This window comes from Myotis yumanensis, unplaced genomic scaffold (assembly GCF_028538775.1).
Source record: "Myotis yumanensis isolate MYYU_CA2020_CCGP unplaced genomic scaffold, mMyoYum1.0.hap1 SCAF_12, whole genome shotgun sequence".
Classification (NCBI taxonomy): Eukaryota; Metazoa; Chordata; class Mammalia; order Chiroptera; family Vespertilionidae; genus Myotis; species Myotis yumanensis.
Window position 1 is genome coordinate 21,727,478 of NW_027223763.1, and position 12,249 is coordinate 21,739,726.

At 44.1% G+C, this 12,249-nt stretch overlaps 1 protein-coding gene across 3 annotated transcripts in view; it reads right to left on the reverse strand.

Moving 5' to 3' along the window:
- The window catches only part of FSD1L (fibronectin type III and SPRY domain containing 1 like), a 52,083-nt gene extending 42,592 nt beyond the window's left edge, over window positions 1-9,491 (reverse strand). For all 3 annotated transcript variants that reach the window (XM_070430988.1, XM_070430987.1, XM_070430986.1), the window contains exon 1: window positions 9,358-9,491. In XM_070430988.1, coding sequence (XP_070287089.1) covers window positions 9,358-9,372 — 15 coding nt within the window. In that variant the 5' untranslated portion in view covers window positions 9,373-9,491. The remainder of the gene's footprint in view (window positions 1-9,357) is intronic.
- Window positions 9,492-12,249: the final 2,758 nt, after the last annotated feature.

Below are 12,249 nucleotides of genomic sequence, written 5' to 3' on the forward strand. Positions count from 1 at the left end.
GATAAAGGCAATATACATTACACAAAGCTTGTCTAGATAATTTAATTGTATTTTGCAAGATGTCAGGTGGCCATAACTAAAAATTCTAGGTGATATACATCTGAAGATATGCTTTGACAAATACCAATTCTGCTGGGTCATAGTAATATAAGACAAATATCTCCAGAGAAGTGTGCACAGGCAATCTCAGACACAATCCTTTGGTCACACACCCCAATAACCAGGAAAAGATTTCTGATTCCAATTCCACATAGTATTTCAGACAGTTGAAATACACAAATCTGGAACCACTGCAAATATTACTAATTACTAATTGATCTAACACTTAAGAGGGTCAAACTATTATTATAGGCATTTCAGTTAGTATACATTAAGCACTTTATGTGCCAAGCACTGTGCTAAGGTTTGAACAAGGAATGTCTTTTTTAATCCTCACAACAGATTTTTTAAAAATAGTATGTGAGTCTTTGAATTTTATGGTTCAAGAAAGGGAAGGTTAAACAAGTTAAGAAATGTTCTTAGATCACACAGCTACAATTCAAATACAGGAAGCTGCCTCCAAAGCCTGTACAGGTGTACCGGTTAATAATACGGATTTTTTTCAATAGATGGAGTTACACATATGTTGATATACATGCGGTTTGATATGTATGCTATTTTGTTGTATTGACAACAAGCTTCAAAACTTCATATGTCAAATTTGCTGAAGGTGTTAACATGATATTTTTACACTTAAAAATGTCGAATTTCGTGCCAAAAAAAGAGCTTTTGGGGGAAGTTTTATTTATTTATTTATTTTATTAAATCTTTATTGTTCAGATTATTACATTTGTTCCTCTTTTTTCCCCCCATAACTCCCCTCCTTCCAGCTCCCACCCCACCCTCCGCCCTCACTCCCCACCCACTGTGTTCATCCATAGGTGCACGATTTTTGTCCAGTCTCTTCCTTGCAGGAAGTTTTAATTCATTACTTTATTTTGAAGAAAAGTGCTGCTGAATACTTCGGGAAGCTTATGGTGAACATGCTCCATCTCAAGATACTTGTGAACGCCAGTTTAAATGCTTTAAAAATGATGATTTTGATGTGAAAGACAAAGGACGTCCAGGTCAACCGAAAAAGTTTAAAGACCAACAATTACAAGCATTATTGGATGAAAATGCATGTCAAACTCAAAAACAACTTGCAGAAAGATTAAACGTTGCTCAGCAAACAATTCTGATCATTTACAAGCAATGGGAAAAATTTTAAAGGAAGGAAAATGGGTGCCACATCAACTGAATGAAAGACAAATGGAAAACCAAAAAGTCTCAGTAAGATGTTGCTTCAAAGGTACGAAAGAAAGTCTTTTTTGCATCGAATTGTGACTGGCGATGAAAAGTGGATTTATTTTGAGAATCCCAAATGCACAAAATCATGGGTTGATCCAGGTCAACCATCAACATCGACTGCAAGGCCAAACCGCTTCGGAAAGAAGACAATGCTCTGCGATTGGTGGGATCAGGAAGGTTTGGTGTATTATGAGTTTCTAAAACCAGGTGAAACTGTTAATACTGATTGCTACCAACAACAAATAATCAATTTGAACCACGCTTTGATCGTGAAATGACCAGAATGTGCCAGAAGACACAGCAAAGTAATTTTGCTTCATGATGACACACCATCACACACTTCAAAAACTGTTAAAGACACGTTAAAAGATCTTGCCTGGGAAGTATTAACTCATCCGCTGTATTCACTAGACCTTGCTCCTTCAGATTACCACTTGTTCCAATCGATGGCACACGCACTTTCTGAGCAGCACTTCAAAACATACCAAGAAGTGGAAAATTGGGTCTCTGAATGGTTTGCCTCAAAACAAGAAAAGTTCTATTGGGACGGTATCCACAAATTACCTGAAAGTTGGGGAAATGTGTAGCTAGTGGTGGACATTACTTTGAATAAAAGCACTTTTGATGTTTCTCTTGAACTTACCGTTTTCTTTGATTACAAAATCCGCATTATTAACTGATACACCTAGTACTTTTACACTATCCTAGGCTGCTTACACTGGTACTGTACAAAAAACCATACAGTTCCTACAACCAAAGCAAATGAATCGATGAAATCAACATATAGAATTCCTGGAAAATATACCAATGTTACCAGGAACGATGCCACTTGCATCACCCTACACCAGCAATTTTCAGCCTTTTCTATCTCATGGCACACATAAACTAATCTGCAACACACCAAAAAAATATCTGACCAAAAAAAGTGTAATTTTTATTCATTCACATCAGATGGCTATTGTTGTATTGACTGTCTGGGTTTTTTGTTTTGTTTTGTTTTTTTGTTTTGTTTGTTTTGACAATCTAAGGAAAAAGAGGTCAATGCCACTGACTAAATAGTCAGGTGTTGCATGTTTTAAAAATTCTTATGGCACCCAGTGTGCCTGCCGCAGCATACCAATTGAAAATCACTGCTTTATACCACAGACCTCTCCTTTGAATTAGGTAACAAGAGTTGAAATCCAGAGAGCTCTATCCAGCTGGTAAGCTAGACAACCAGAATCTTACCAGCTGACCATACCTATGGCAACACAAACAAGAGTACTGTGCTCAGATGTGATGCGAGGAGCTGAAAAATGAGAAGTATATATTGTTGAGGAATACAGGAATCTGAGCATCATAAATAGCTAGCTAGCAGAAAGCCATGCCCTCTGTAACGGTGAAACAAGCTGGAACACTATCTGTATACAGATGCAACTAAGGTGATCCACAGGAAAAAAATCTAATTCTCATTCAATCTGGCAGGAACGCTCTTTCCACCCTTTGCCCACTTGTAAGCTATCAGGGCAGAACAGAAGGAACTCTCCCATCTAGAATTTAAGAAAATACAGTGTGTCAGAGGCTGAAGAAGCCTCATCCATGTACAGTGACCTGTGAACTGGCTAGCCATCCAGTCAGGTTTAGGAAACTGATATTGGGCCAAGGAAATCAGAGGTCCCCACCATCTAATTAAGGGCGGTGGAGTGGCAATGGAAGTAGGGGTACTCTGAAGGGCAACTTGGCAATACACATAAAAAGTTTTTTTAAAGTATATACACACTGATTCTCCAATTCTATTTCTTTTTTTAAAAAAATATATTTTATTGATTTTTTTAGAGAGGAAGGGAGAGGGATAGTTAGAAACATCGACGAGAGAGAAACATCGATCAGCTGCCTCATGCACGCCCCCTACTGGGGATGTGCCCGCAACCAAGGTACATGTCCTTGACAGGAATCGAACCTGGGACTCTTTAGTCTGCAGGCCAACACTCTATCCACTGAGCCAAACCAGTCAGGACTCCAATTCTATTTCTACTAATTTATTAAGTAAATTCTATTTCTACTAACTTAAGTAAATAAGAGTTTAATCAGAGACTTGGCTACAAGGATGTTCATATCAATGTGATTTATAACATTAAAAGGTTGAGATGAAGATATATGTACAACAAAAGGGTCCTGATTAAAATTCAAGTAACACATCCATACAAATGAAATGTGCTGTATTATTAAGTGCTGTAAAATTGTATTAATATGGTAAAAGAGTCATAACATATTAAGTGAAAGGCAAATTATAAAACAATATAATGAACATAGTTTTTTAAGTTTCTACATGCATAAAAAAGACTGCAATATAATACATACAAATGTTAAAGAGGTTATCTCTGGGTGGCAGGATTACGGGTGACTCTTATTTTTATTTATCTATATTTTCCTAAAATAAACTTGTATTACTTATATTTATAATGTAACAAAATACACAGCTTGGCTGTGCTAATGCTTTATTATAAATTTGTTAAAAATATAATTAGCTATCAATCAACAAGTATCAATAACTGAGATCAGATGCTATCAGAACCTTGTGCCTGGGAAAAAGTGCCAACTGAGGGTATAAAACATATAAAAATAAAGATGGAGACAAAATCCACCAACTTCAAAATATTGTACACCCTAGGTCAGTGATGGCAAACCTATGACATGCGTGTCAGAGGTGACAGGCGAACTCATTTTTTTGGTTGATTTTTCTTTGTTAAATGGCATTTAAATAAATAAAATAAATATTAAAAATATACATCTTTGTTTTACTATGGTTGCAAGTATCAAAAAATTTCTATATGTGACACGGCACCAGAGTTAAGTCAGGGTTTTTCAAAATGCTGACACGCCGAGCTCAAAAGGTTCGCCATCACTGCCCTAGGTTGAACACTAAGGGAAACATTCAATGTTTTTGCTGCATGAATAATTCTTTGTATATTCAGCTAGGCATTGCAAAGAAGCATTATGTTAACACTCCGGTGTGGGGTGAATTTCCCGCCAAAATATAAGATGGTGCGGGCAATTATTTAGGTTTCCCGCGCAAAATCAGGGATTTTTATGATACCTATTACCCCAATGGGTATGAAACGGTTCACATACGCAGGTAGGTATCTTTGTGAACGGCAAACAAACAAATATTTGGTAATACGCAGTTACAATCGGCCCGAGTTTACACGTTTCCCGCACTCCACCGCAAATCTATATGAACCGAGTTAAGACGGCTCCCGCGGAGTACGCGCAATTCACGCGAGCCGACTTAACTCGTTTCCCCCACTCCAAGTGTTAAAAAAATTTTAAAGGTCTGCTTCACTATATTTCCAACTTCTTAAACTGTCAAGTTCAATAAGAAATGAAAACATCTGTATTTAAATGTAGTGATCATGAGTATGTCAGTATGGTCCTGTGAGAAGGGTACCTCATGCCTCCTATATCATCCCAGATTACTTTGATCCATTCCACGGGAATGCTTGCAGTTGTGATTAGCTGGGGTGTATAAAAACTCACTTATTCCTGTTCACAGGTCTACTTTAAAAAGCAAGACCCTCCCTCAAAAAAGAAAAAGAACTGTCCAGTCTTATACAATCAAGCCTCACCTGACTGTCACTAACCCTTTCCAGGTAGTAGAAAGTAAATAATGCACAAGAAAAAGTGGAGAAAAGCAAACAATTGACAATGTCTGCTTTTGGTGACATCCTTCCTCGGGTATCCCTCCCCCTTCCTCTCTACCTTTATTATTCCTACAGCATCTACCGTTTCCCAGAAATAGCAACCTCTACGAATGTGAATGAACTCCTGTACAAAATTTAACGTAAACTATCAGATTCTACCTGTCGCCATTCTTAAAAGGTGCATGTCTTATTTGTATCAATGGTTTCTTTGAATATACACATTTCATCAGGTAAAGAAACCTTTGGGATTTTATCTTAAAACCACTTACGGATATAATCAAAGGTTTGAGTATCAAACAAAGCCACCTATCCATAACACATCCTGTTCACAAAAGTGTCCCAGAAACTCAATATAAACAAAATCCCTCTGTTTATTTCTAGGAGATAATACTGTGGTTTTCCGTATCCAACAGTATGCCTTACATACCCAAGGCAATTATGCTTTCTTCCTCTGCTCAAACAGAGCATCTGTTGCTAACACAACACTGAAGTCCAAGTTATTTTCACGGACAAAAGAGCAGCTGGTCAAGCTAATCCATTTGCTGACTTGCCACCATCAAGCTTCTGTAAGACTGTCCAGTTAACTTAATCTCTATTGTCTGATTGCATGAATCAGAACTTCCAATCCTCTTTCAATTAGGATTTAACAACTCTTCTTTGGCACTACCATTTGAAACCATTTATTGCAGATATTAAAACAGAAAACATACTTTAAAAATTAAGGATAAAGGTAAGAAATAGCTGGACTGAATTAGAAAAATCCTATATAATAAAAGGCTAATATGCAAATTGACTGAACAGCAGAACAACCAGTCACTATGATGTGCAATGACCACCAGGGTGCAGACGCTCAATGCAGGAGCTGCTCCCTGGTGGTCAATGTGCTCCCACAGGGGGAGCGCTGTCAGCCAGAAGCCGGGCTCACAGCTGGCGAGCACAGTGGCAGTGGCGGGAGCCTCTCCCACCTCCGCTGCAGCGCTAAGGATGTCCGACTGACGGCTTAGGCCTGCACCCCTAAGCCGTCAGTCGGACATCCCCCAAGGGCTCCTGGACTGCGAGAGGGCACAGGCCTGGCTGAGGGACCCCCTTTCAGTGCACAAATTTTGTGCACCAGGCCTCTAGTAGTTACATAAATTATCAACAAAAGGAGAAAGTGATTTTAAAGGTGAGATCACTAAATTTATAACAATACTAACAGAGAGTTCTCATGGGTGCTAGGTATGAAATGATTTTTGAAAATTAACAGGATACTGACAATAGCCCTTTGAGATAAGAACAATTATTATCGCTATGTTATAGATGAGGAAACAGACACACACAGCAAATTACCCATGCTCATTCAGCTCATAAATACCACCTGGCTCCAAAGCCATCCTCTTAATAATTTAAAGCCCAAATCCCAAAGCCTTACAAAAGGTATATATTCAAACCATCCTCACTCTTTGCCACTTGCAATACCTAACCATTTTCCTTACACTGCCACTATTTCATTGTAACATTTTATAATAGGAAAGAAAAATCACACGAGGGATATATTACTTACTGTCTTATTTAAAGAGAAATAACTATTCAGTTTACTTCATTATTAATTGAAGTACAACGTGGGACAAAAGTAGGTTTACAGTTGTTTGTATGGAAAATAATACAATAATTAATATATAATAATACAAGAATAAGCCCTAATCGGTTTGGCTCAGTGGATAGAGCATCGACCTGTGGACTCAAGGGTCCCAGGTTCGATTCCAGTCAAGGGCATGTACCTTGGTTGCGGGCACATACCCAGTGGGGAGTGTGCAGGAGGCAGCTGATCGATGTTTCTCTCTCATCAATGTTTCTGACTCTCTATCCCTTTCCCTTCCTCTGTAAAAAATCAATAAAATATAGCCCTAACCGGTTTGGCTCAGTGGATAGAGTATTGGCCTGCGGACTGAAAGGTCCCAGTTTCGATTCCGGTCAAGGGCATGTACCTTGGTTGCAGGCACATCCCCAGTAGGGGGTGTGCAGGAGGCAGCTGATCAATGTTTCTCTCTCATCGATGTTTCTAACTCTCTATTTCTCTCCCTTCTTCTCTGTAAAAAATCAATAAAATATATATATATTTTTAAATCAATAAAATATATTAAAATATACAAGAATAAACTGTTTCACATAGAACTGTAAATCTACTTTTTTCCCACCCTGTATGTAATTGATTCTGTAGTAATTCATGATAACAATTCATGGTTGTAAGTATTAACACTAGATACTCATTTTAAGCTATAAAACAAAGGAGGTTTTTTTAATTTAAAAATATTATTTGATACCACCAATGAAATTCAACACATTTTTTATATTGATAAATTGATTCTCAAAGTTATCACAAATAGCTATATTAGTACCAGGAAGAAAGATCAGCTGATTCTTTGCTTCCTCTGGGGAAACCGCACATGGTATGTGTTGGTACCCAGACACATCATTTTTGGAAAGAGACCAATTAGGTTCAAATCTTAGCACTATGGCTAGTGATATGACGTTTCAGGAGTTACAGCCTCCCGGAGTCCTCATGAAAGTAGGGATAATGCATGCCCTGGCAAAGTAAGGTGATCCATATTAAAATACTTTTTAAAATTATATTTTACAGCGCATAGAGTATTTCAGTGCTTATTTTTTAAAATATATTTTATTGATTCTTCACAGAGAGGAAGGGAGAGGGACAGAGAGTTAGAAACATCCATGAGAGAGAAACATCCATCAGCTGCCTCCTGCACACCCCCAACTGGGGATGTGCCCGCAACCCAGGTCCATGCCCTTGACAGGAATCGAAACTGGGACCTTTCAGTCCGCAGGCCGACGCTCTATCCACTGAGCCAAACCCGTTACGGCTCAGTGCTTATTTTTATAAACTTTAAAAACATGGTGTGTGTTTTCATAATGAATTCTTTTTCCTGATTTTTACAATGACCCTACAAAATATTCTTACTTCCACGGCATGGATGAGGAAATAGATTAATCACAGTTAAGTGATTTGCTCCACATCACAGAGCCAGGAAACAGCCGCATGGAAACCCACGTCTCTGGACTCCAAGTCTTTGCCCTTCCATTTGCCCTGAACTAATAATACCCGGTTCAGTTAGCCTATGACTTTTATGTAAAATGTTAAATAAGCTGTGAAATGTTTTACAAATTTAGGCAGGGCTGTTTTAAATGTATACATATTCAAAATACCCAAGATGTAGCTTTTTTAAAAAAAAGTCATAGAAATAAAACCTGAGTATACCAGATTGAGTTTCAAGATACAATGACATCACATCCACGTTTGTTAAATGCTCGCTCTAACAGTCGACACTCCACACATCCCTACACTATCCCCTCATGCCCCTAGGGCTCCTCAAGGAGGCGAGTGCAGGCCAAATTCTAGAAAACATTGTCCTTATAGGTCTCCCCAGTGCTTTCTAGCTAAGAATAGAAAAGAATGGCCGCTTGGATAGGCCCTAGCTTTCCCCTGCTACATTATTAACAGCACTGTGTGTCCTTACTGTACTATATTTCAATTACTATCATCTAACAAAGAGAACGGGGTGGGTTTCTATATAGGGATTACGGCTGGATGTGAATAACTCACTTCTAACTGCACTCAAAACATTGGCTATACTGCCTTAAAAAAAAAAAATCCCTTTTCATTGGACCTGCTAGGTCTCTATACTGTATCCTTCCTTTAACTTGTTCGGAAAGTAGAAAACATGCCACAAATCACCACGAAGGTAACTGTGACCCGCAGCAGCGAACTGGCCAAAGAGGGTGCGACCGCTGCCCTGACAACTGGGAGTTTTTCCCGTCAATTCAACCAACGCGAACCACTGGGACCTGCCTGAGACCCAGCCGCGAGGGGTGGGGCGGCCCCGAGCCGGGTCGGGGCCCATCAAGAGGCCAGGACGGCGCTAGGAGTCCTGGAGCCGACGGGGTGGAGGGGAGGGAGGGCGCCAGCTCGGCGTCGGCCGGCGGACCCCGCGCGCCTCGGTTTCCCCACCTGCTGGAGGGACAGCCCTCACCAGCTGCCGGGAGGCCTAGAGCGCGGCAGGAGTCACGGATGGAGACAGGGACGCCTCCCTGTTTACTTAGGGAGCCGGGGCCCAGGACCAACTGCAGGGCAGAGGCCAGCCGGGGTCACCGGGCGCGGTCCCCGCAGCCGGCCGGGCGCCGCTTCGCTCCCGCCGGGAAGGAAGGCGGGATGGATGGAAGGGTGGACGGCTTCCCCGCCGCCTCCCGGCCCGGCCCGACCCCCGACCACGCGCCCACCGCCCACCGGGTCCGGGGCGCCCCGCCCACCCTCCGCCCGGCCCCGGCGGGCCCGCGCCCCCTCCTCGCTCACTTTCTGGGAGTCCATGGCCAGAGGCTATGCCCGCTGGGCCCGAGACCGCGTCGGAGAGCCGCGTGAGGAGGCGAAGGGAGGTCGGACACGCCGGACCGCTAGCCGGGGCCGCTGTCCTGGGCCGCGCCACCGCCTCAGCCTCAGCCTCCGCCCGCAGCGCTGCCAGCCGGCCCCGCCCGTCCGCGCCCCACCCGCGCGCGCGCCGTTGTCGCCGCGGTTGCCAGGCTGCGAGGGCGGCGGCGGGAGGGCGGGGCGAGGGGCGCCCGCGCATGCGCGCTGCCGCCGGACGGGTCAGCTTGGACAGCTTCGGGTACCAGGAGGGAGCGGCGGCGGCGGGGAGGGACTGTGCGCCCCTGTCCCGCGGGTCCTTTGAAAGAGGCTCTTCTTCCCCGCCTCCCGCCATCCTCTCTCCAGCGCTGCAGGCCTTGGAATAGACCATTGGGCATCCAGCAGCCGGCCCATGGGGAGGACACGGGAGGGAAAGGTCTGGCCCTGGCCGGAGATGGGCCCCCTTTCCACCCTGCACGCATCCCCGCACGGGCGCTGGAGGAGCAGCCGGGCTGGCCCCGGCCCAGCGGTCCAGTGGGAAGGACAGGGCTGGGATGGGGATGTAGTGGAGACATGGGAAAGGCCGGTAGGGACGTGGCCGAAATGTGGGTAGACCTTTGCCAGAGAGCCCCCCTGGGCACCTCGCTATCTGTGATTGTGAGCATGTCTCTCTCCCTGAGCCTGTTTCACCTTAGGTAAGAGAAGAGAAATAATGCTGACTTTGCAGCGCATTGTGAGGATTAAATAAGTTTGAAGGGCCCGATACACGGTTAATGCTCAGTACATTGCAGTTACCGGTGGGGAGCTAGAACGTTCATAGTCTGGGCTGAGGGCACAGTGCAGACTGTAGAAAGTCAGGCCTCACCCTCCATTTCGATGGCTCTGACAGGCTCAGAAAAGTTCAACCGGGCAATCACTTACGACAAATGAACAAAAGGGAAATATACATTGAGTGCCTATTAGGTACCAGTTCTATAGCTTACAATCTAGTACGGGAGGCTGACTCTTCCCTCCTCCCCCCAATTTAAATAGATAATGTGAGGTGGCTAGAGATGCTATAGAAAAAACTACATGGGGTAAAACGGACTCAGAGAATTGAGAGGGCTCCATTTTCCATGGGAAAGTCAGGGAAGGACTGTCTCACGGGAGTGACCGGAGTGAAGTGAGAGAATGAACCAGCCAAAGACCTGGAGAAGAACATTCTAGAAGGAACAGCAAATACAAAGGCCCCAAGAGGGCATGAGATTTATGTGTGAGAAAGAGCATTCATTCTACAAGGTTGTAATTATCTCTATACAGGGGTCCCCCTGACTAGACTGATTTCCTTGAAGGTGGAGATTTCTTTTACTGCACTCGTGTCTGTATCCTCAGCACAGAGCCAGATATCTAGTATGCACTCAATAAATCCTTTTTAAAAAATATATATTTTTTTATTGATTTCATAGATGAAGGGAGAGGGAGATAGAAACATCAATGATGAGAGAGAATCAGGGATCGGCTGCCTCCTGCACAGCTCCCACTGGGGATCGAGCCCACAATCCGGACATATGACCCCGATCGGAATCGAACCTGGGACCCCTCAGTCCACAGGCCGACGCTCCATCCATTGAGCCAAACCAGCCAGGGCTCAATAAATCCCTTTTTTTAAACTGAACAGACATGTAGAGGAAATGGGCTAAAAGGCACAAAAGGGAAAACAGGAACGTGGCTCAGGCTGGGTGGGTAGTGCTTGCAGGCCAGGGTCCAGGAGGGACCCCTGAACACAATCTTGTTCCTATCGGAATGGCATGCAGCATTGCAGGGAGATGCTGCCTTTCTTGGTACCAAGGGAAAGGAGCTGCCTAGCCCAGCTGTCCCAATTCCAGGAGTGGTGAGAGCAGCCAGGCACCCAGCCACTAGCCACTGCTGCAGCCACAGTGGCCCGGCCGCTCTCCGCACTGCGCCAACACTGCAGCTGAGTCAGTCTCCCATGCGGGAGAAATGCAGCCTAGGAATTAGAGCACTTCAGAGGTCAAACCACCAGACTGTGAGTTCCCCAGATTTGGCCCTGCCTGCCCCTCTGACCATCATGAAGGGGAAGAAACAGCATTTAGTGCTGTCTTCAGTTCTCTCACTGCAAGCACGTCACCTCGCTACTATCAGAGGGCAAGTCCTGGGCACTTTATGACCAATGGGCAGAGAGAAGCTTTGGAGACAGTGAGTCGCAGCTGAAATGTGATCCGCAGGTTCTGTCACAGACCACAATCCCAGGAGCTCACTCCTGGCTGCTTGTGTCCTCCCTCCCCCGTTCTTTCCTCCTGCCCAGGCAAGAGCCTGCAGCTTCTGACTAGAGCTTTACCCCATTTGACCTCTGCCCTTGCCAGATCTCTGTCTCTGTAGCCAGTCTGGCTCCCCTGCCCAGCTCACCCTGGCCTTCTGCTTCCCCTCATTTCCATCCAGGAATAGCTAGTCTCTCCTGGCGGTGCCTTCTCTCCCCCAGCCCATACAGGCTCTCTCACTCACCTAGCTGGCCACCGAGTCTGCACCCCCAACCCCCTCTCGCTGCTTCTGGCTTATGGGCATGTCCTTTGGCTTTTCTGTACTTAACCTTTTCACGGCCAAGTCAGTTTAGAAAAATCTCACAAGTAGCTTTACTAATAGACCAAAGTCATTGTTCTCCAATGTAATCCTATAACCAGTTGCATCAGCACCACCTGGTAGCTCTGTTAGAAGTACAAAGCCTCAGGCTTCATCGTCAGACGGACTAAATGAGAAACTCTAGGAGTGGGGTAACAATCTGTTTTAACAAGTCCTCTGGTTTGAGAACCGTTAAACTAAGAGAAACACGTTGTTTAAATTTTTCAA